Source organism: Gadus morhua, chromosome 12 (genome assembly GCF_902167405.1).
Source record: "Gadus morhua chromosome 12, gadMor3.0, whole genome shotgun sequence".
In the NCBI taxonomy this organism is placed as follows: domain Eukaryota; kingdom Metazoa; phylum Chordata; class Actinopteri; order Gadiformes; family Gadidae; genus Gadus; species Gadus morhua.
In genome coordinates, this window is record NC_044059.1 from 66,155 (window position 1) to 88,601 (window position 22,447).

The following is a 22,447-nucleotide window of genomic DNA, read 5'->3' on the forward strand; positions in this document are numbered from 1 at the left end:
CCCTGGGTATGGAGGGGTGTAGGACTCACTAACCCCTGGGTATGGAGGGGTGTAGGACTCACTAACCCCTGGGTATGGAGGGGTGTAGGACTCACTAACCCCTTGGTATGGAGGGCTGTAGGACTCACTCCAACAGGAGCCTTCTAATATACAGGTCATACTCAGAAAATTAGAATATCGTGCAAAAGTTCATTTATTTCAGTAATTCAACTTAAAAGGTCATACTAATACATTATGTAGACTCATTACATGCAAAGTGAGATATTCCAAGCCTTTATTTGTTATAATTTTGAAGATTATGGCTTACAGTTTACGAAAACCCAAAATTCAAAATCTCAGAAAATTTGAATATACATGAAATCAATAAAAGGATTTTAAATAAAGAAATGATGGCCCTATGAAAAGAATAATCATGCATATGTACTCAGTACTTGGTTTGGGCCCCTTTTGCATGAATTACTGCCTTAATGCGGCGTGGCATGGATGCTATCCGCCTGTGGCCCTGCTGAGGTGTTATGGTGACCAGGATGCTTTAATAGCAGCCTTCAGCTCTTTGGCATTGTTTGGTCTCATGTCTTTCATCTTTCTCTTGGCAATGCCCCATAGGGGTTCAGGTCAGGCGAGTTTACTGGCCAATCAAGGACAGTAATCCCATGGTCATTGAACCAGGTTTTTGTAGTTTTGGCAGTGTGGGCAGGTGCCAAGTCCTGCTGGAAAATGAAGTCAGCATCCCCATAAAGATGGTCCGCTGAGGAAAGCATGAAGTGCTCTAAAATGTCCTGGTAGACGGCTGCGTTGACTCTGGTCTTAATAAAACACAGTGGACCAACACCAGCAGATGACATGCCTCCCCAAACCAACAGACTGTGGAGACTTCACACTGGACTTCAAGCATCTTGCATTCTGTGCCTCTCCAATCTTTCTCCAGACACTGGGACCTTGGTTTCCAAATGAGATGCAAAATTTGCTCTCATCCGAAAAGAGGACTTTGGACCAATGAGCAACAGACCAGTAATTCTTTTCAATAGCCCAGGTAAGACGCTTCTGACGTTGTTTTTTTTCAGGAGCGGCTTGACAAGTGGAATACGACTTTTAAAGCCCATTTCACAGATTCGTCTAATACCTAATATATAGGGTTAGCCCTAACCCTAATATATTAGGGTTAGGGTTAGGTTTAACCCTAACCTTGATACCTAATCTATAGGGTTAGGGCTAACCCTAATATGTATATATAGGGTTTGGGCTAACCCTAACCTTGATGCCTAACATATAGGGCCAATTGTAGAATACACTGACGGGGTCAAACACCGGGTCTATAGAAGAACATGCTGCTCATACTGTGACCAAGATGCTTTGTTGTGGGTTCCAATGCACTGGAAGCAGAATTAATGAGCTGAATGTAGGGGACAAGTGTAGGAAACAAGTGAGCTGAATGAAGGGAACAAGTGTAGGAAACAAGTGAGCTGAATGTTGGTTATCAGTGAATGCCGAGCGTAACTCGAGGCAGCTGAAACTCACACCTTTGCTCGGTGGAACAACGTCACGGGGCAGCGATATGAGCAGAAACCTGAGGAGGCCACCTGAGGCGCGGTCTGGCTGCCTCGCGTGGCGGTCCTCACTAGGGCTGCTCCAGACATGGCTGATGCCCCCTGGAAGGACCAGAGCGAGCTGCCACCCCCACAGCGGGTCTGGATCTCTCTGATCGCAGGTGAGGCTCCGCTGGTCCTGGACTAGGGGTAGGATCTAGGGATAGGGTCCTGGACTAGGGGTAGGGTCCTGGTCTAGGGGTAGGAATAGGGTCCTGGACTAGGGATGGGGTCTAGGGGTAGGGTCCTGGACTTGGGGTAGGATCTAGGGATAGGGTCCTGGTCTAGGGATAGGGTCCTGGACTTGGGATAGGGTCTAGGGGTAGGAATAGGGTCCTGGACTAGGGATAGGGTCTAGGGATCCGGTCCTGGACTAGGGGTAGGGTCCTGGACTAGGGATAGGGTCTAGGGATAGGGTCCTGGACTAGGGATAGGGTCTAGGGGTAGGAATTGGGTCCTGGACTAGGGATAGGGTCCTGGACTAGGGATAGGGTCTAGGGGTAGGAATAGAGTCCTGGACTAGGGATAGGGTCCTGGACTAGGGATAGGGTCCTGGACTAGGGATACGGTCCTGGTCTAGGGATAGGGTCCTGGACTAGGGGTAGGGTCCTGGACTAGGGGTAGGGTCCTGGACTAGGGGTATTGTCCTGGACTAGGGATAGGGTCCTAGTCTAGGGATAGGGTCCTGGTCTAGGGGTAGGGTCCTGGACTAGTGGTAGGGTCCTGGACTAGGGGTATGGTCCTGGACTAGGGATTGGGTCCTGGACTAGGGATAGGGTCCTGGACTAGGGATAGGGTCCTGGTCTAGGGGTAGGGTCCTGGAATAGGGGTAGGGTCCTGAACTAGGGGTAGGGTCTAGGGATAGGGTCCTGGACTAGGGATAGGGTCTAGTTGTAGGGTCGTGGTCTAGGGTTAGGGTCCTTGACTAGGGATAGGGTCCTGGTCTAGGGATAGGGTCCTGGACTAGGGGTAGGCTCCTGGACTAGGGGTATGGTCCTGGTCTAGGGGTATGGTCCTGGTCTAGGGTTAGCGTCTTGGACTATCGGTAGGGTCCTGGTCTAGGGGTAGGGTCCTGGTCTAGGGGTAGGGTCCTGGTCTAGGGGTAGGGTCCTGGACTATCGGTAGGGTCCTGGTGTAGGGGTAAGGTCCTGGACTAGGGGTAGGTTCCTGGACTATCGGTAGGGTCCTGGTCTAGGGGTAGGGTCCTGGTCTAGGGATAGGGTCCTGGACTATCGGTAGGGTCCTGGCCTATCGGTAGGGTCCTGGCCTATCGGTAGGGTCCTGGACTATCGGTAGGGTCCTGGAGGACCAGCTACCTGGTTGCCCTGAAGTCCTCACATGATGGTGTGATATGTTTTCGATAAGTGTTACTGCCAGAGATCCCCGGTCCCAAGACCTGAGGAACAGAAATGTCTTGAATATGGAGTTGGGTTAGTAGGGTAAGGGTTAGTCTCCAAAATGAAGTTGGGTTAGGGTTTGGTTTAGAGTCTCAATATGGAGTTGGTTAAGGGTTAGTCTCCAATAGAGTTGGATTTGTCTCCAACATGGAGTTGGGTTACGGTTACTAGGGTCAGGGTTAAAGTCTCAAATATTGTTTAAGTCGCTTGAATACAAAATAATGTCAATGTACAAATCTTGGATATGCTGACGAGTTCACCCGGAAATACTTGGAGGAAAGGTTGTTGGAGTTCTGAGATGCTTAGGAAAGGTACTGGGGGCCGTTAATTTCAACATCAACATAAGTTTAGCCTCTATTTTTTCACATGTGAATTAGGTTTCAAGTGGCCTAAAATATGTCTGTTGGCCAAACCCAACTCAATTTATTCTACACATGGATCGAAAGAGAGCTTTTTGTGATCCCGAAAATTGTAGTTTCAAGCTAGAGACTTATGTCAGCAATACTCTCCATTGTGCAATTATGTCGGTTGAAAAAAGTGAGCAATTAATTTTAAACAGTGTTGTCTTTTTCTATCTTTGAAAATAAGCACCTTTTTATCTCGCCTTGACCCGATGACCGTTTACGCAAAGGTTAAGGAAAGGTGGCATAAAGGTTAGGAGATTTAACTTTCCGAATTGGGCCCGGGACTGACTCATACATGTATAGACTGGTGTAATAGGTAGTTCTCATGGTAATGAGAATTGTTATGATTCAGTGCCATCAGATGTTATTGTGAAGAAGATACCCTTAATAAGATGCTCATTGATACAGGGACCGCATACTACACCTTTAATTCAATGGATTTTAACATTGTCTTTCATGCACAAAAAAGAATAGTTTGCTATTCTTAACATATTATATAGTGGTATATGTCGTATTGTGCTATATAGTAGTGTTAGAAGTTTAAGGGTTTGTAGAGTTAGGGTTAGCACTTTAAGGAGGTTAATAAATCATTAATAAGGTGTTTATCTGGTCATTAATAAGGTGTTATCTGGTTAATAGGTTGTTTATCTAGTTAATAATGTGTTTATTTGGTTGATAGGGTTTTTATCTGGTTAATAGGGTGTGTATCTGGTCATAATAAGGGTGTTGAACCGGTCATAATAAAGTGTCTATCTGGTCATGATAAGGGTGTTAATCTGGTCATAATAAGGGTATTTCTCTGGTCATAATATGGCTGTGTATCTGGTCATAATAAGGGTTTCGGCCCTTTAAGAGAATCTCGGCCAGGAAGAAGGAACTCCTCCCAGTTTGGTTTCTGTTCAGCCAATAGCAGCTCAGTCTTCACTTCCCAGTGAAGTTAAGTTAACTTAAGTGTTCAAAGAAGTCGTGGTGTTTTCTTCACTTTGAGATGAAGCGGTCTATGAACATAAAGTGTAGTGTATAGTGTGTAGTGTAATCGGGATGTTTTGATACTCTGAGCTGACTCGGTACATTAAGGAGATGAAAGGTTACTTTGTTTCAAATGGCAGAAAAAGACTTTGATCTGTTAGGAGCTTCAGGATTCATCAGAGGTACAGAAATACTCTTTATATCCTGAGCCTTAACACTAATTACAATAGTAGTACTATAGTAGTATTATACTACTATATAGTAGACTATATATCTACTATATAGTAGATATAGTAGACACTGTAGTACTAACCCTCTTATTGGTTGTTTACGTCTAAAACAAATAGTCAAACATTATCCTGTGTTTAACTAAATACAATATCACGGTCCTGTTTGCTAATATAATATGTAATAAATGAAATTCATTACAATATATTATAAATTGTTCTTAAATTAGTCCTAATAATCTTTTTCTTCATTACAGATCGCTTGTATTTCGCTACATTACGAAGCAAACCCAAAAGTACCGCAAACACGCACTACTTCTGCACCGACGACGAGTTCGTGTACGAGAAGTGAGTAACTAAGTTAAATGAGAATTAAGTCAAATAATGAGAATTAAGTCAAATAACGATGATTAAGTCAAATAATCAGAATACAATCTTTAAATGAGAATTAAGTCTTTAAATTAGATAAGACCTCTGATGAGGATTAAGTCCTCTCATCAGATTAAAGGTCCGATATGTCTCCGACACCCAGCGGTTTAAACCGATACTGCAGTCCAAGCAGACGATTAAAGGCGTACATACTGGTCATTAATAAAATATGAATAAGATAAATATACAAACAGACACTCAAAGGGGTACATACTGATCATTAATAAGATATTAATAAGTTATAAAGTGATCGTTTTAAAGAGTACATACTGGCTGTAGCATTTAAGTTTTCTTCATCTCTGATATTGTGGTCATTTTATGATTAAGTATAGCTCCACTTTGTATAACACATAAGTTATTTAATATTAACAATGATTGATATATTTGAATTCATCTTGTGACATTGTAATAACATCTAATAAGTGCCCAGAGTTTCAGCTGGATAAGCACTCTTCTGTTCTCTAGTTTCTATGCAGATTTCGGACCGCTGCACTTGGCTGCTCTGTATCGCTACTGCTGCAAACTGAACAAGAAACTCAAGGTAGGTATGTGTGGTATGCAGTATAGTGGATGTAGTAGCAGTTTAGTACATGCATACAATATATATATATATATATATATATATATATATATATATATATATATATACATGCATACATACATTCAGTACATGTATATTTATATACATATGTATATAGCCCCTTCCACACTATCATGTCTTGATTATTATTTAAACTAATAATGTTTAGAGTTGGGCCTGTGGGTCAACGTCTGGGTGAGTAGTGAGTCAGTCACTCAGGGTCTGGGTGGGTTAAGGGTTAAGTTAAGGGTTGGACCGCTCCGACCTGATCTTCCAGCCCGGGGGGTTCCAGTGTTTACTGGTTGCCCTAGTAACGTCATTCCTCTGCAGGGCTGTAGTTTCAGTTCTGTTCTATAAAGCGGTCCTCTGTCTCTTCATTCAACCAGTCATACTATATCAATTTATATATATATATATATATATATATATATATATATATATATATATATATGTATATATATATAAAAACAAATACATATAGATATGGATATAGATATAGATACATAAAGATATACACAGAATCTATCTATAGATATATATATATATATATGGCCAGTGTACCCAAAACCAGTTTTTGGATTTTCTGTTTTTGTTTTAAACATAGTAATTTGTCTAATATGAGCGTCAACATAGAAATCTATGCCATTTTAGGACCATTACTGAAATAAGCCCCCAATTTAGAGAATATAGGATCAAATCCCCAAATCATGACATTAGCCAGTCTGCTGAACGAAGGCAGCCTAATCAGAGGTCGTCTGACGTCACAACCAGGGGCCTGTCGGTGTGTGGGTGGAGCTCTGACTGGTGGGTGGAGCTCTGTCTAGTGGGTGGAGCTCTGTCTGGTGGGTGGAGCTCTGTCTGGGTGGTGTATGTGGAGCTCTGTCTGGGTGGTGGAGCTCGTCTGGTGGGTGGAGCTCTGTCTGGGTGGTGTATGTGGAGCTCTGTCTGGTGGGTGGAGCTCAGTCTGGTGGGTGGAGCTCTGTCTGGTGGGTGGAGCTCTGTCTGGGCGGTGTATGTGGAGCTCTGTCTGGTGGGTGGAGCTCTGTCTGGTGGGTGGAGCTCTGTCTGGTGGGTGGAGCTGGTGGGCGGTGTATGTGATCATGTGGAGCTCGTCAGTTCAGCTGTACAGTGACTGAATGTGGGAATGTCGTTTGATCTTATTTCTATACTATCTCTCAAGTGACTGATTTTGTTTCTTTCCTCCAGTCGTTCACTCTGACCAGGAAGAGGATCGTTCACTACACGACCTTCGACCAGCGGAGAAGGGCCAATGCAGCCGTGCTTATTGGCTGTTACTCCGTACGTACTAGAGAGACAGTAGAGAGTCATTAGAGAGACCGTAGAGAGTCAGTAGAGCGGTAGGGGACAGAGAGAAAGAGGGACAGTAGAGAGACTGGATAGGACAGATAGACAGTAGGGGGACAGAAAGACAGTAGAGAAACAGCAGGGGGACATAGAGACAGTAGAGAGGCAGTAGGGGACAGAGAGACCCTAAAGAGACAGTAGTGGGACAGAGAGACAGTATGGGGAGTAGCTGGTCCCAACAAAGGCGGGTTCGGCTGGAAACTAACATCACGTGATGATTAACTTTAGAATATTTGATGTTGAATATTTGATGTCCTTGAAGACCGATAACAAAGGCGTCATTGTGGCTTCAGTTCTAGGATACTGAAATAAGAGCCTCTATGATGCACCAAGATAAGATGTGGTTCTCTCTCTTTATTCAGGTGATCTACCTGAAGAAGACCCCAGAGGAGGCCTTCAGGTCGCTGACCTCCGGGACCAACGCCTTCTACCTCCCGTTCAGGTAGAGCTGCATGTACACTTTAGAGCTGCATGTAGCGTATAGAGCTGCATTTACACTATAGAGCTGCATTTACACTATGGAGCTGCCTGTACACTATAGTTCTACATGCAAACTATAGAGCTGCCTGTACAGTACACTATAGAGCTGCATGTAGAGATTAGAGCTGCTTGTAGAGTATAGAGCTGCATTTACAATATAGAGCTGCATGTACACTATAAAGCCGGATGTACACTATAGAGCTGGATTTACATTATAGAGCTGCATGTACATTACAGAGCTGCATGTACAATATAGAGCTGCCTGAACACTATGGAGATGCATGTACAGTATTGAGCTGCATGTACACTTGAGATGGGCAAAACTATTCTTTTCCGAGAATCAGTTCTTTCAGTTCTGTTCACTATCAAAATTTGTTCGTTTGATTCGGTCGTTGGATTTGTTTGTTAAATCAGATGGTCTGTAAAGCGATTGCTACCTGCTCTCATTGGCTGAATCGAACCCACTGACACCAAACCAACCTTAGAACACCAACCATATGACCATGACCATATAAAACCAAAGACATTTACATTTAGGACATTTGGCAATTTGTCTAAAGCGACTTACAATAGATACATTTGTCAGAAGAAAGAAAAACAATCTATCGCTGTCGGTACAGTAAGGATGTTCATAGAGCAAGTGCCAAGCGCTTACAGTCGCTAGGTTGTATATGTTTGGTCAAGGTCACACTTGAACTGCCGACCTCACGTTCCTCACACCGTACCCCTGTAACACTTGTTTATGTATCACTAGCTGTATAATAATGTTCTTTTTTTTTTTTTTTTTTGGTCCAGGGACGCTTCTCTGGTCAGTTGTACCTACAACCTCTCGGTTCTGGACTGCCTGCAAGGAGTCTGCAAAGTGAGTTTGTTTCTTCTTGTCTTGAGTGAGTGTTTAAGCAGCTGATAGAAAGACATCCCATAGCTCACAGTACAGTATAGAGCTGACTTATAAAGTATATAGCTGACATGAACAGTATAGAGCTGACTTATACAGTATAGAGCTGACTTATACAGTATAGATGTGACATGTACAGTATAGAGCTGATTTATGCAGTATAGAAGTGGCATGTACAGTTTAGAGCTAACTTATATATTATCCAACTTGCATGTACAGTATAGAGCTGACTTATATATTATAGAACTTACATGTTCAGTATAGAGCCGAATGTACAGTATAGAGCTGAATTGTACAGTATAGACCTGACATTTACAGTATAGAGCTGACTTATACCGTAAAGAGTTGACATGTACAGCATAGAGCTGACATGTACAGTATAAAAATATAGTTTATAGTATAGAGCTGGTATTTACAAAGTTGTTTAGCAGTGAAGAGATGGGGTTTCAAATGGGATTAATTGTTACAAAACAAGATGGATGACTAACCTTAAAACCTGTTTTCTGGATCGTGTTCCAGGCTCTGCAGCACAACTTCTTTGACTTTGAGACATTTGATGTTGATGAATACGAACACTATGAGGTAAAACTATCTCACATCTCACAAGGCTCCTAGAGTACAGAATACTACATTACCTCCATTAACCGATGCTTAGTATGACCCACTACGTTACTGGGAGTACTGGCCCCCATGTGACCCTCACTGTATGTTACTGGGAGTACTGGGAGTACAACAAATCTGAATCCAGAGGGGAGGTCTCAACTCAAGCAATACTGTCGAGATGTTGATAATATTGTTGTGTATCTTTTTTTTGTAACTACTAATATGTCGTGTAACACCATGACTAATAATACTCATATGACATGTAACACCATGACTACTCATACTTATATTACATCTTCTACCACTCGTAACCATTAAAGTGAGTATTTTTGTTTCTTAGCGAGTAGAAAATGGAGACTTTAACTGGATCGTCCCTGGAAAGTTTCTGGCGTTTAGTGGACCTCATTTGAAAACTAAAGTGGAGAATGGTGAGTTGGTATCAGGTCACACTTATTATACATTTACCTTACATAAGCTTTCTGATCAGAAGTAAACATCAGTTTGACATTACATAAACGTAAAAGTAGAATGACTGTAGTAGTATGACAGTAGTATGACTACTGCTAGTACAACAGTCATACTAGTACAGTGTATGTCCTCAGGTTTGTAGTAGTACTGAGGTGTGGTACTCATGTCCTCAGGTCTGTAGTAGTACTGAGGTGTGGTACTAGTGTCCTCAGGTCTGTAGTAGTACTGAGGGTCTGTAGTAGTACTGTGGTGTGGTACTAGTGTCCTCAGGTCTGTAGTAGTACTGAGGTGTGGTACTAGTGTCCTCATGTCTGTAGTAGTACTGAGGTGTGGTACTCATGTCCTCATGTCTGTAGTAGTACTGAGGTGTGGTACTCCTGTCCTTAGGTCTGTAGCAGTACTGAGGTGTGGTACTCCTGTCCTCAGGTCTGTAGTAGTACTGAGGTGTGGTACTCGTGTTCTCAGGTCTGTAGTAGTACTGAGGTGTGGTACTCATGTCCTCAGGTCTGTAGTAGTACTGAGGTGTGGTACTCATGTCCTCATGTCTGTAGTAGTACTGAGGTGTGGTACTCATGTCCTCATGTCTGTAGTAGTACTGAGGTGTGGTACTCCTGTCCTCAGGTCTGTAGTAGTACTGAGGTGTGGTACTAGTGTCCTCAGGTCTGTAGTAGTACTGAGGGTCTGTAGTAGTACTGAGGTGTGGTACTCCTGTCCTCAGGTCTGTAGTAGTACTGAGGTGTGGTACTCATGTCCTCAGGTCTGTAGTAGTACTGAGGTGTGGTACTCCTGTCCTCAGGTCTGTAGTAGTACTGAGGTGTGGTACTCATGTCCTCATGTCTGTAGTAGTACTGAGGTGTGGTACTCATGTCCTCAGGTCTGTAGTAGTACTGAGGTGTGGTACTCCTGTCCTCAGGTCTGTAGTAGTACTGAGGTGTGGTACTCATGTCCTCAGGTCTGTAGTAGTACTGAGGTGTGGTACTCCTGTCCTCAGGTCTGTAGTAGTACTGAGGTGTGGTACTCCTGTCCTCAGGTCTGTAGTAGTACTGAGGTGTGGTACTCATGTCCTCATGTCTGTAGTAGTACTGAGGTGTGGTACTCATGTCCTCATGTCTGTAGTAGTACTGAGGTGTGGTACTCCTGTCCTCAGGTCTGTAGTAGTACTGAGGTGTGGTACTCCTGTCCTCAGGTCTGTAGTAGTACTGAGGTGTGGTACTCCTGTCCTCAGGTCTGTAGTAGTATTGAGGTGTGGTACTCGTGTTCCTAAGAGGGTTCTCTCTCGGTTCTCAGGATACCCTCTTCATGCACCAGAAGCCTACTTCCCGTACTTCAGGAAACACAACGTGACGACCGTAGTCCGCCTGAATAAGAAAGTCTACGATGCAAAGCGCTTCACAGATGCCGGCTTCCAGCATCACGACCTCTTCTTCGTGGATGGCAGCACGCCCAGTGACGCCATCATGCAGCGCTTCCTGCATGTCTGTGAAAGCACCCAAGGAGCTGTCGCCGTCCACTGCAAAGGTCGGACCTAACTCTAACCCTAACCTAACTCTAAACCTAACCTAACCTTAAGCCTTACCCTAACCCTAAGCCTAACCCTACCCTTAAGCCTTTCCCCACCTCTACCCCTAACTGGGCTGACTTAACTCTAACCCTAGAAGTAGTTTGTTGTTACTCTGTAGCTTAACCCCAGGTTTAGGCCGGTGTTGCTCTAGATTCATTGTTGGTTGTGTGTTCCTGTAGCGGGCCTCGGTCGTACGGGCACTCTGATTGGCTGTTACCTGATGAAACACTACCGCTTCACCGCCCCAGAAGCCATCGCCTGGATACGCATCTGCCGCCCGGGCTCCGTGATCGGGCCCCAGCAGCATTTCCTGGAAGAGTGAGTATTACTTTCTGGAACATTTTCTGGAAGAGTGAGCAACACTTCCAAGAAGAGTTAGCATCTCTTCCCAGAATAGTGAGTAACAATTCCCAGAAGTGTGAGCATAACTTCCTGGAATAACCCTTCATTCATAGCGCTCGTCCTGCCGTTCCCGAGGTTCAGTGCACCGAATCGTAGGCTCCTCTAATACTTCAGTATCATACTATAGTAATATCACACTGTCATACTATAGTAATATCACACTATCATACTATAGTATGATACTATACTATCATACAATAGTATGATACTATAGTATTTTACTATAGTATCTTACTATAGTATGATACTATAATATCATACTATAGTATGATATTATAGTATAATACTATAGTATGATACTATAGTATGATAGTATAGTAGGGTTAGGGTTAGGACCCTAACCCTACGGCCCGCATCCTCACTCAGTCAGGCCCGCACATAATTAAAAGAAATAAATAATAAATAAATAAGAATAATTGATCGAGTTACAGAAAACTTGGTCAAGAAAGATGAGAAGAATTCATAGAATTCAAAGGCAAACCCATGCGTCTAGTTTACGATATCTATATATAGAAACGATATCAGTCATTAAAGATATCCACAGTCGCCACTACAACTACTACAAATGCAATGAATATCATGCTTGTTGGGTTTGAGTTCATTGGGTTGTTGTACTTAATGTTTGGCCACGGTTTTTCAGTTTTGTGTCAATGAATGATGATGTATGTGAGCCCTTTGCACTGATAAAAATACTGACCATTCATGTGGCTGTTTGAGCATGGGAAACATGAATTGAATGTATGTTGGTTCAATTAACATACCGTACATAGGTAGTGGCCATCCCCAAAATGCACCAGAATACAGGAAATCGTATCTACCAAATTCAAAATTGTGTAGCTTCTCTCAGCTCACGTTTAGTTGAAGTGTGCAGTCATGTGGCTCTGATGGTTATGATGAAAAATGTGACCCTCTTTATCATGAAAGTTGCCCATCCCTGTACTATAGTATCATACTGTAGTATGATAGTATGATGATACTATAGTATAAGCATCAACTTCAAGGCTACTTCCTGTAGTATCAGTCTAACAGGAAGCAGGGTGTGTGTTTAAATAGTGTACTTCCTGTCTAACAGGAAGCAGGGTGTGTGTTTAATAAGTGTACTTCCTGTCTAACAGGAAGCAGGGTGTGTGTTTAAGAAGTGTTCTCCCGTCTAACAGGAAGCAGGGTGTGTGTTTAAGAAGTGTACTTCTTGTCTAACAGAAAGCAGGATGTGTATTTAAGAAGTGTTCTTCCTGTCTAACAGGAAGCAGGATGTGTGTTTAAGAAGTGTTCTTCCTGTCTAACAGGAAGCAGGATGTGTGTTTAAGAAGTGTTCTTCCTGTCTAACAGGAAGCAGGATGTGTGTTTAAGAATTGTACTTCCTGTCTAACAGGAAACAGGCAGCTCTCTGGACGCTAGGGGAGCAGAGTTCCCAGAAGGCCTTGCAGGACGGGAGAGCAGATCTAGGGGGGAGGGCGGAGTCAAGGCTAATTTCCTGTATGGATGGCCTTACGCTAAGCCCCTCCCACAGCATGACGGACAGGCCAGTTGAGGTAGGCACACACAACACATGATCAAACACACAATACAGAAGTATACATGACCATTCACACAAAACACACAATACGCACAATCCACACAATCCACACAATCCACACAAAATGGTGTCACCTTGCTCAGGAGGTCGAGCGGGTTGACTTGAGTCAACCCGCTCGACCCGTTCGACCCAGAAGGTTGCTAGTTGGATCCCCGGCTCCTCCTAGCTGAGGGTCGAGGTATCCCTGAGCGAGACGCCTCACCCTGACTGCTCGTGACCAGCTGGCTGTCGCCCTGTGGGGTCGACTCCGCCGGTGGGGGGAATGTGTGGACGAACGGTTGTAAGTTGCTTTGGAGAAAAGGTCTGCTAAATGTAAATATAAAAGAGCAATGTCCAATGTCCAATGTGTATTACATATCCAATGTATTTTCTGTGTATTTCCTCTGTATATTTGAATGTTTATTTCTGTGTATTTCCTCTGTATATTTCCTTTGTATTTAAATGTGTATTTTCTGTGTATTTCCTCTGTATATTTCCTGTGTATTTGAATGTGTATTTCCTGTGTATTTGAAAGTGTATTTCCCGTGTATTTGAAAGCATATTTCCTGTGTATTTGAAAGTGTATTTCCTGTGTATTTGAAAGTGTATTTCTTGTGTCTTGCCGAAGGACCTCAGGGAGACGGCGGCCATCGTTACCCAGGGAGACGAACTACGAGCTCTAAAAGGCCGTCGGACACTGCGCCTACCTGGAGCCCTACGGTACGAGCTAGCAGGAAGTTAGCCTCGAGCTAGCTGACTCACAGAGTTAGCCTGGAGCTAGCTGACTCTGAGAGTTATTCTCGGTAGCATCAAGGCTAGGTGGGGTTTCAGCGCTCATGAGGAAGACATCAGCATCAAGCTCACCATGTCTTTGTCTGTCGGGCTCATTTCAGGCCTTTAGAAATGAAGATCCACAACAGACCAGCAGCTCAGCAACACAGGTAAAGACCTCTCTAAACGACAGGTAAAGACCTCTCTAAACGACAGGTAAAGACCTCTCTAAACGACAGGTAAAGACCTCTCTAAACGACAGGTAAAGACCTCTCTAAACTACAGGTAAAGACCTCTCTAAACGACAGGTAAAGACCTCTCTAAACTACAGGTAAAGACCTCTCTAAACTACAGGTAAAGACCTCTCTAAACTACAGGTAAAGACCTCTCTAAGGGTGCACTCACACTAGGCCATCTGGCCGTGGCCGTTGCAACTGTGGCCTAGCCACGGTAGGCTCTTGTACATACGTCGTAATACGTCATCACCAAGCGTCCGCTGCATGGACCATAATAAAGTCTGCCGCCAGTCAGAGTTTTAACAACAATGGAAAACAACACAGAGAACACAGTTCGCACTTTGCTGAGTCTGTTGCTTATTTGGATATATGTTTACCGTTTAATGGGAAAGAAGGCTCGTCGCCATTATTATGTTCGTGGTCGTCGCATGGACTATACGTCATCCAGCTCAGGTTGCGTAGCCGTGCGTGTGCGCGTCGGCTCATTAGCATCTGTACCGTAGCGGCCCGTGCCGTAGCAGCACACCTCTCCCAAGTGGCCAAATTGGCCCGGCCTGGCCAGACTGGCCACACTCACACTGGCAGATTTGAGCACGGTTAGGTGCTAAAACGGCCACGGCCACGGCCAGATGGCCTAGTGTGAGTGCACCCTAAACTACAGGTAAAGACCTCTCTAAACTACAGATATAGACCTCTCTAAACTACAGGTAAAGACCTCTCTAAACTACAGGTATAGACCTCTCTAAACTACAGGTATAGACCTCTCTAAACTACAGGTAAAGACCTCTCTAAATTACAGATATAGACCTCTCTAAACTACAGGTATAGACCTCTCTAAACTACAGGTAAAGATATCTAAACTACAGGTAAAGACCTCTCTAAACTAAAGGTAGAGACCTCTCTAAACTACAGGTAAAGACCTCTCTAAACTACAGGTGAAGACCTCTCTAAACTACAGGTAAAGACCTCTCTAAACTACAGGTAAAGACCTCTCTAGACTACAGGCAAAGACCTCTCTAAACTACACAGCTAAAGTCCTCTCTAAACTACAGGTAAAGACCTCTCTAAACTACAGGTAAAGACCTCTCTAAACTACAGGTAAAGACCTCTCTAAACTACAGGTAAAGACCTCTCTTTAAACTACACAGCTAAAGACCTCTCTAAGCTACACTGGTATAGACCCCTCTTTAAACTACACTGTATGAACTCTTTTTAAACTACACAGGTAGTGTATTAACCTCGTTAAACTACACAGTTTTTAAAGTACACACTTCCACGGTAAAGACCTTGTATACCTACCTTTAAATTACTTGTGTGGTTGTGTGTGTGTGTGTGTGTGTGTTTCTGTGTGTGTGTGTGTGTGTGTGTGTGTGTGTGTGTGTGTGTGTGTGTGTGTGTGTGTGTGTGTGTGTGTGTGTGTGTGTGTGTGTGTGTGTGTGTCAGAGTCCCTATAGGTTCCGGTGTTAAGAGGGTCAGTCGAAGTCCGTCCACCTCAAACCTCAGAAGGTAATCCATCATTTATATTCTCTACACACAGGTGGTTCGGGTCGGTGGTTAGGTTAGGGTTAGAATTACCTAAAAAGGAAGATATTGTAGCATCAAAAGATTTGTTCTGAAATTAAGGTGTTAAAGAATTACTTGTACACATCCCGGAGACAAGTAATAACCACCTCTGCAGTCCATGCATGGCTCTTCTGCTGATGTGGAAGTCCTGCTCCAGCTCCACGTTGAACCACAAACGCAGGATGGGCACCTTTACATTTAACTTGCAGTATGACAGACGTCTAGAAAACGAAATAAAGTCACATAATGTCTGAATTGGAAGGACTTTTACTACTTGAAACTAGTTACATACGCTGCATGTGTACGGTATTCTATCCTATCAGCCCTGAACACGGATCAAAACAAAAATCGAATTCAACTGTTTATTTCCGTGCATCACAAAGGGTTTGCTCCAACAACATTAACATTAGTTATACAACCATGCTGTGTAGCTAGGCTACACAGCATGGTAGCTAGGCTACAAACCATGCTGTGTAGCTAGGCTAACTACACCAAAGCTTTTGCAGTATATTCCAAAAAACTCAAACGGCTCCACCAGCATTCCCCAGGCGTCGAATATGCCGCTGAACCAGTCTTATTTTTTTCCACTTTTCTCAGACCGCAACAATATGGTTAGGGTTAGGGTTAGGTTACCCTAACCCAATATGTTTAGGGTTAGGGTTAGGTTACCCTAACCCAATATGTTTAGGGTTAGGTTACCCTCTCTAAACTAGGGTTAGGTTACCCTAACCCAAACTAACCCAATATGTTTAAAACCTATGCAGGAGAATTCACCACAGCTGAAGCCGGTATTGTGAAACCTGAGGTGAAGGAGTTAACCCTAACCCTAACCTGAGGTGAAGGAGTTAACCCTAACCTGAGGTGAAGGAGTTAACCCTAACCCTAACCTGAGGTGAAGGAGTTAACCCTTACCTGAGGTGAAGGAGTTAACCCTAACCTGAGGTGAAGGAGTTAACCCTAACCCTAACCTGAGGTGAAGGAGTTAACCCTAACCTGAGGTGAAGGAGTTAACCCTAACCTGAGGTGAAGGAGTTAACCCTAACCCTAACCTGAGGTGAAGGAGTCTTAGGAACTCACCCCCAGGTCCTAGTCTAAGTAGAGGACTCAATCCCTGAGTGAACCTTTAGAGCAGCTCCTTTGGTAGCATAGCAGTAGCATAGCGTAGAGGTCGTGGTGCAGAACCTCTGCACTATCTGCTATTCGTAGTTCTGACAGTTTCATTGATCCTCAGCACTGCGGCTAACTCCAGGCTAGGCAACTCCCTGGGCGACCTCTACGGCGGTGAGGTGGAGGAGGCCAGGCAGACCTACAGCCCTCTTCACCCCCCGTCCTCTCCTCGCTCCCCCGCGGCCACCCTCCTCCCCCGGGGCCCCCGAGTGCCGCCCAAGGACCCCGGTCAGTACTTTGGCGCCCCTGGGAGGCCCAGTGGGAAGAAGGCTCCGGGGCCGCAGGCTCCCTACAGCGGGCTGAAGGCAGCCTCCGGGCGATACCTCAGCCGCTCGATTCCTGTAAGTACACACTACACTACCACAACCAGCATAGCAACTACACTACCACAACCAGCATAGCAACTACACTATCACAACCAGCATAGCAACTACACTATCACAACCAGCATAGCAACTACACTATCACAACCAGCATAACAACTACACTACCACAACCAGCATAGCAACTACACTATCACAACCAGCATAGCAACTACACTATCACAACCAGCATAGCAACTACACTATCACAACCAGCATAGCAACTACACTATCACAACCAGCATAGCAACTACACTATCACAACCAGCATAGCAACTACACTATCACAACCAGCATAGCAACTACACTATCACAACCAGCATAGCAACTACACTATCACAACCAGCAGAGCAACTACACTATCACAACCAGCAGAGCAACTACACTATCACAACCAGCATAGCAACTACACTATCACAAGCAGCATAGCAACTACACTATCACAACCAGCAGAGCAACTACACTATCACAACCAGCAGAGCAACTACACTATCACAACCAGCATAGCAACTACACTATCACAACCAGCATAGCAACTACACTATCACAACCAGCATAGCAACTACACTATCACAACCAGCATAGCAACTACACTATCACAACCAGCATAGCAACTACACTATCACAACCAGCATAGCAACTACACTATCACAACCAGCAGAGCAACTACACTATCACAAGCAGCAGAGCAACTACACTATCACAAGCAGCATAGCAACTACACTATCACAAGCAGCATAGCAACTACACTATCACAACCAGCATAGCAACTACACTATCACAACCAGCATAGCAACTACACTATCACAACCAGCATAGCAACTACACTATCACAACCAGCATAGCAACTGCACTATCACAATGCATACATACATACATACATACATACATGCATGCATGCATACATACATACATACATACATACATGCATGCATACATACATACATACATGCATACATACATACATACATACATACATACATACATACATACATACATTCATACATACATACATACATACATACATACATACATACATATATGCATAAGGTGAGATATTTCAGTGGAATAATATTTAATTGGTTAACAACTTCTTTACAGTCGCTTCAGTCGCAGTACGCAGAATACTGAGGAGCAAAGCTGGACCAGAAGTAGGAGGCTGGGCTTTATGGGCCAGCCTCCCTCACCCTACCTCACCCTAACTGACCCTCCCTCCCCCTCCCTCACCCTAACTGACCCTAACTGACCCTCCCTCCAGCTCCCTCACCCTACCTCACCCTAACTGACCCTACCTCACCCTAACTGACCCTCCCTCAGCCTGCCTCACCCTAACTGACCCTACCTCACCCTATCCTTCCCTAGCCTACCATAGCCTATTCTGCTCTTCCCTACCGTAACTGACCCTAGCCTAACCTACCCTACCTAACCCTAGATTAACCTTACCCTACCCTAGCCTACCTTACCCAAGCCTACCTAACCTTACCCTAGCCTAGCTTACCTAACCTTACCCCTAGCCTACCCTACCCAAGCCTACATAACCATACTCTACCCTAGCCTACCTAACCCAAGCCTACCTAACCCAAGCCTACCCTAGCCTAGCTTACCTAACCTTGCCCTACCCTACCCTAGCCTACCTAAGCCTACCCTACCCTACCCCAGCCTACCTTATGGACAGGGCAGCTCCAGGAGAACTGCTGTGCCCTACAATATGAGCACTGGTTGTTTTGTCTATATTATTACAATGCATTGTGGGTACACACTTAAGACATAAAATACTATATATTTCCATTACATTGGTTTTATATTTCTTCACCCCATGAAGACATTTTCATATGTAGAATAAATATTTTTGTTTAAAGATTTTACTTTTGAATTTGTGTGTCCTACCTTTATTTAAGTTGAGCGCTGCTTTATGTTAGCAGCGCTCAATTCTGCTTTTATTATTTCTTTATTTCTTTCGTATACTCTACAAATGTTGGGACCTACTCCAGTCCTGCCACAATCTTTCAGCTAGAGACTCCATTCCAAATGTTCATATTAGCTTTGAATCGCAGGCTACCATTCACATTCACAAGTATTTGGAACTTTTGAAATAGTACAACTTTAAAATGTTATTTTTATGATGGAGGTCAATCGGCCGCCCATTCTCTGACACTTTAAATACTTCAGACTTCTCAATTTTGGTTTGAACGTTCAACAATTCAACACATATGTAATATACCAGATTTTCAATACCATTTATACTTTTTTCAGAATCAACAGCTTTATTTCATACCCGCTTCGTATTATTTTCAGTTGGTCTCATTGACGTTGAGGCTGGAGCGTGCTAATAATTGCGGATGTCGACAATATTTAACCTAGAAACACAATGTTGAGCATAAACGCTTAAGAGTATTTCTTGTTTCACTTTTCACACACACTAGATTAGATTTTTCATTGTCCTTGTTCAACAGAGTCAACAAACAAAATGTTTAGAGCATCACCACCACCACTGGCATACAAGTACCTGATAGCATACATAACACCCTATAAAGATAGAGCTCCCATGTAGTAAGGTATACAAATATATTAATAATAATAACAATAACCCAAAAGTGCAATAGTGCTAGTACAGTTGAAGTGTCAACAGTCCAGTTATAGCTACAATGTGTGAGTCCTGCAATAGATGGAAAATAGTGTACAGTCCAGCAATGCAGTCCAGTTCACAGTTATTGAGTGGGGGGGGGGGGGGTGCGGGGGGCAGGTTGTTCGTTCAGCAGTCTGACAGCCTGTGGATAGAGGCTGTTGGTCAGTGTTGGTCCTGGAGCGGATGGAATGGTACCTTCGTCCAGAGGGCAGTCGCTGGTAGAGATGGTGCGCTGGGTGGAACTGGTCCTGTAGGATGTTGTTCACTCGGCGTAGGCAGCGGGAGGTGAAGACTGTGGAGATCTCTGCGAGGCTCATCCCAATGATCCCCCTGCAGCCTTGACCACTCTGTGGAGGGCCTCCTGGTGCAGCTGGAGAACCACACCAGTAGTCCGTAGGTGAGGACGCTCTCTACTGCGCAGTGGTAGAAGTTGACCATCAGTCCCTGTGTAAGTTTTGCCTTTTAAGTTTCCGCAGGTAGAAGAGGCGTTGTTGTGCCTTACCCATGGCAGAGGTCATGTTGGTCCCCCAGGACAGATCGTCGGCCACAGTCACGCCCAGAAACTTGAAGTTGGACACCCTCTCTACCTCCTCCCCTCCGATTAGGAGTGGGCAGTGGATGAGGTGTCTGGCCCTGCGGAAATCGATGCTCACTTCCTTGGGCTTGGTGGTGTTGAGAACCAGGTTGTGATCACCGCACCACTCTACCAGTCTCTCGGCCTCCCTCCTGTATGAGTTTCCTGTGATGAGGCCAAGTACTGTTGTGTCGTCAGCAGATTTCACCATGAGGGAAGATGGAGAATAGGAGCAGCAGTCGTGAGTGAAAAGAGTGTAGAGAAGTGGGCTGAGCACGCAACCCTGGGGGGCCCCGGTGTTCATGGGCAGGGTGGGGGAGACCTGCCAATACTGACATGTTGTGTGCGGTGGGTTAGAAAGTCCAAAATCCAGTTGCATAATGTGGTGTTCAGGCCGAGTTTGTGTAGTTTGCTGTGTAGCTTGTTTGGCAGGATAGTGTTGAAGGCTGAACTAAAGTCAACAAAAAGGAGTCGCCCATATGTGTTCCTGTGCTCAAGATGTTCTGGTAGAGTGTGTCACACAATGGCAATGGCATCCTCTGTTGACCTGTTATTCTGGTAAGCAAACTGATCATGATCTAATGATGGCGTTATGGAGGCTTTAATGTGTTTCATGACCAGTTTCTCAAAGCATTTTGCGACGATAGGGGTGAGTGCCACAGGCCTGTAGTTGTTGAGACCTGCAACATTTGGTTTCTTCGGAACCGGGTCTATTGTTGCTACCTTGAGACATTATTGGTCGTCATGAAAAAAACCATAAGGGGTAACACTGTCGATATTTATCAATTAGTACATAGGGGGTAACACTGTCGTTTTTATGAAATGAAACATGAGGGGTGACACTGTTGTTTTTTATTGGTCGTCATGAAAAAAAACATAAGGGGTAACACTGTTGTTTTTTATTGGTCGTCAAGAAAAAAAACATAAGGAGTAACACTTGTTTTTTATTGGTCGTCATGAAAAAAAACACAAGGGGTAACACTGTCGTTTTTTATTGGTCGTCATGAAAAAAAATATAAAGGGTAACACTGTTGTTTTTCATCAGTCATCATGGGAAAATAACATAAGGGGTAACACTTTCGTTTTTATCAAATGAAACGTAAAGGGTAACACTGTCGAAATGTATCGAATAAAACATAGGGGGTAACACTCGTTTTCACCAAATGAAACATGAGGGGTGACACTGTCGTTTTTATCAAATGAAACATAAGGGGTAACACTGTTGTTTTTTATTGGTCGTCATGAAAAAAAACATAAGGGGTAACACTGTTGATTTTTATCAATTAAAACATAGGGGGTAACACTGTCGTTTTTATCAAATGAAACATGAGGGGTGACACTGTCGTTTTTCTTTGGTCGTCATGAAAAAAACCATAAGGGGTAACACAGTTGTTTTTTATTGGTCGTCATGAAAAATAACATGAGGGGTAACACAGTTGTTTTTTATTGGTCGTCATATAAAAAAACATAAGGGGTAACACTGTTGTTTTTTATTGGTCGTCATGAATAAAAACATAAGGGGTAACACTGTTGTTTTTTATTGGTTGTCATCAAAAAAAACATAAGGGGTAACACTGTCGTTTTTTATTGGTCGTCATGAAAAAAAACATAAGGGGTAACACTGTTGTTTTTTTATTGGTCGTCATGAATAAAAACATAAGGGGTAACACTGTTGTTTTTTATTGGTTGTCATCAAAAAAAACATAAGGGGTAACACTGTCGTTTTTTATTGCTTGTCATGAAAAAAAACATATTTGAAAAAAAAAAAAAAATGTCCTTGTCAAATAAAATATAAGGGCTAACACTATTGTTTTTCATCAGTCATCATGGGAAAATAACATAAGTGGTAACACTGTCGTTTTTATCAAATGAAACGTAAAGGGTAACACTGTCGTTTTTTATCTGTCGTCATGAAGAACCCATAAGGGGTAACACTGTCGAAATGTATCGAATAAAACATAAGGGGTAACACTGTCGATATTTATCAAATAAAACATAGGGGGTAACACGGTTGTTTTTCTTTGGTCGTCATGAAAAAAAACATACTGTCGTTTTTATCAAATGAAACATGAGGGGTAACATTGTCGTTTTTATCAAATGAAACATAAGGGGTAACACTGTTGTTTTTTATTGGTCTTCATGAAAAGAAACATAAGGGGTAACACTGTCATTTTTTATTGGTCGTCATGAAAAAAACATAAGGGGTAACACTGATGTTTTTTAT

The 22,447-nt window shown here is 43.6% G+C and overlaps 1 protein-coding gene across 4 annotated transcripts; it reads left to right on the forward strand.

Annotated features, from left to right (window-relative positions):
* Positions 1 to 716: 716 nt before the first annotated feature.
* On the forward strand, positions 717 to 18,888 carry cdc14ab (cell division cycle 14Ab). 4 transcript variants are annotated; one of them, XM_030372632.1, is made up of 16 exons: positions 717 to 1,033; positions 4,841 to 4,931; positions 5,478 to 5,553; positions 6,799 to 6,891; positions 7,320 to 7,399; positions 8,233 to 8,299; positions 8,855 to 8,917; positions 9,279 to 9,366; positions 10,694 to 10,924; positions 11,147 to 11,285; positions 12,742 to 12,901; positions 13,553 to 13,644; positions 13,818 to 13,865; positions 15,375 to 15,437; positions 16,726 to 17,002; positions 18,125 to 18,888. In XM_030372632.1, the coding sequence occupies exons 1-16, from the start codon at positions 997 to 999 to the stop codon at positions 18,152 to 18,154; spliced, it is 1,635 nt and encodes a 544-aa protein (XP_030228492.1). In that variant the 5' UTR covers positions 717 to 996; the 3' UTR covers positions 18,155 to 18,888. The 4 variants fall into 4 exon arrangements, with proteins under 4 accessions (XP_030228492.1, XP_030228493.1, XP_030228490.1 ...); XM_030372630.1 differs by lacking the exon at positions 717 to 1,033 and adding an exon at positions 1,581 to 1,708; XM_030372631.1 differs by lacking the exon at positions 717 to 1,033 and adding an exon at positions 4,298 to 4,538.
* Positions 18,889 to 22,447: the final 3,559 nt, after the last annotated feature.

What these genes read in the sequence shown, in the direction of transcription:
- cdc14ab (XM_030372630.1), top strand. Translation starts at nt 1,636, where the DNA reads ATGGCTGATGCCCCCTGGAAGGACCAGAGCGAGCTGCCACCCCCACAG. An exon ending in GAAAACTAAAGTGGAGAATG is followed by an intron (nt 9,367 to 10,693) that starts GTGAGTTGGTAT and finishes CTCGGTTCTCAG; the next exon opens with GATACCCTCTTCATGCACCA. An exon ending in TGTCGCCGTCCACTGCAAAG is followed by an intron (nt 10,925 to 11,146) that starts GTCGGACCTAAC and finishes GTGTTCCTGTAG; the next exon opens with CGGGCCTCGGTCGTACGGGC.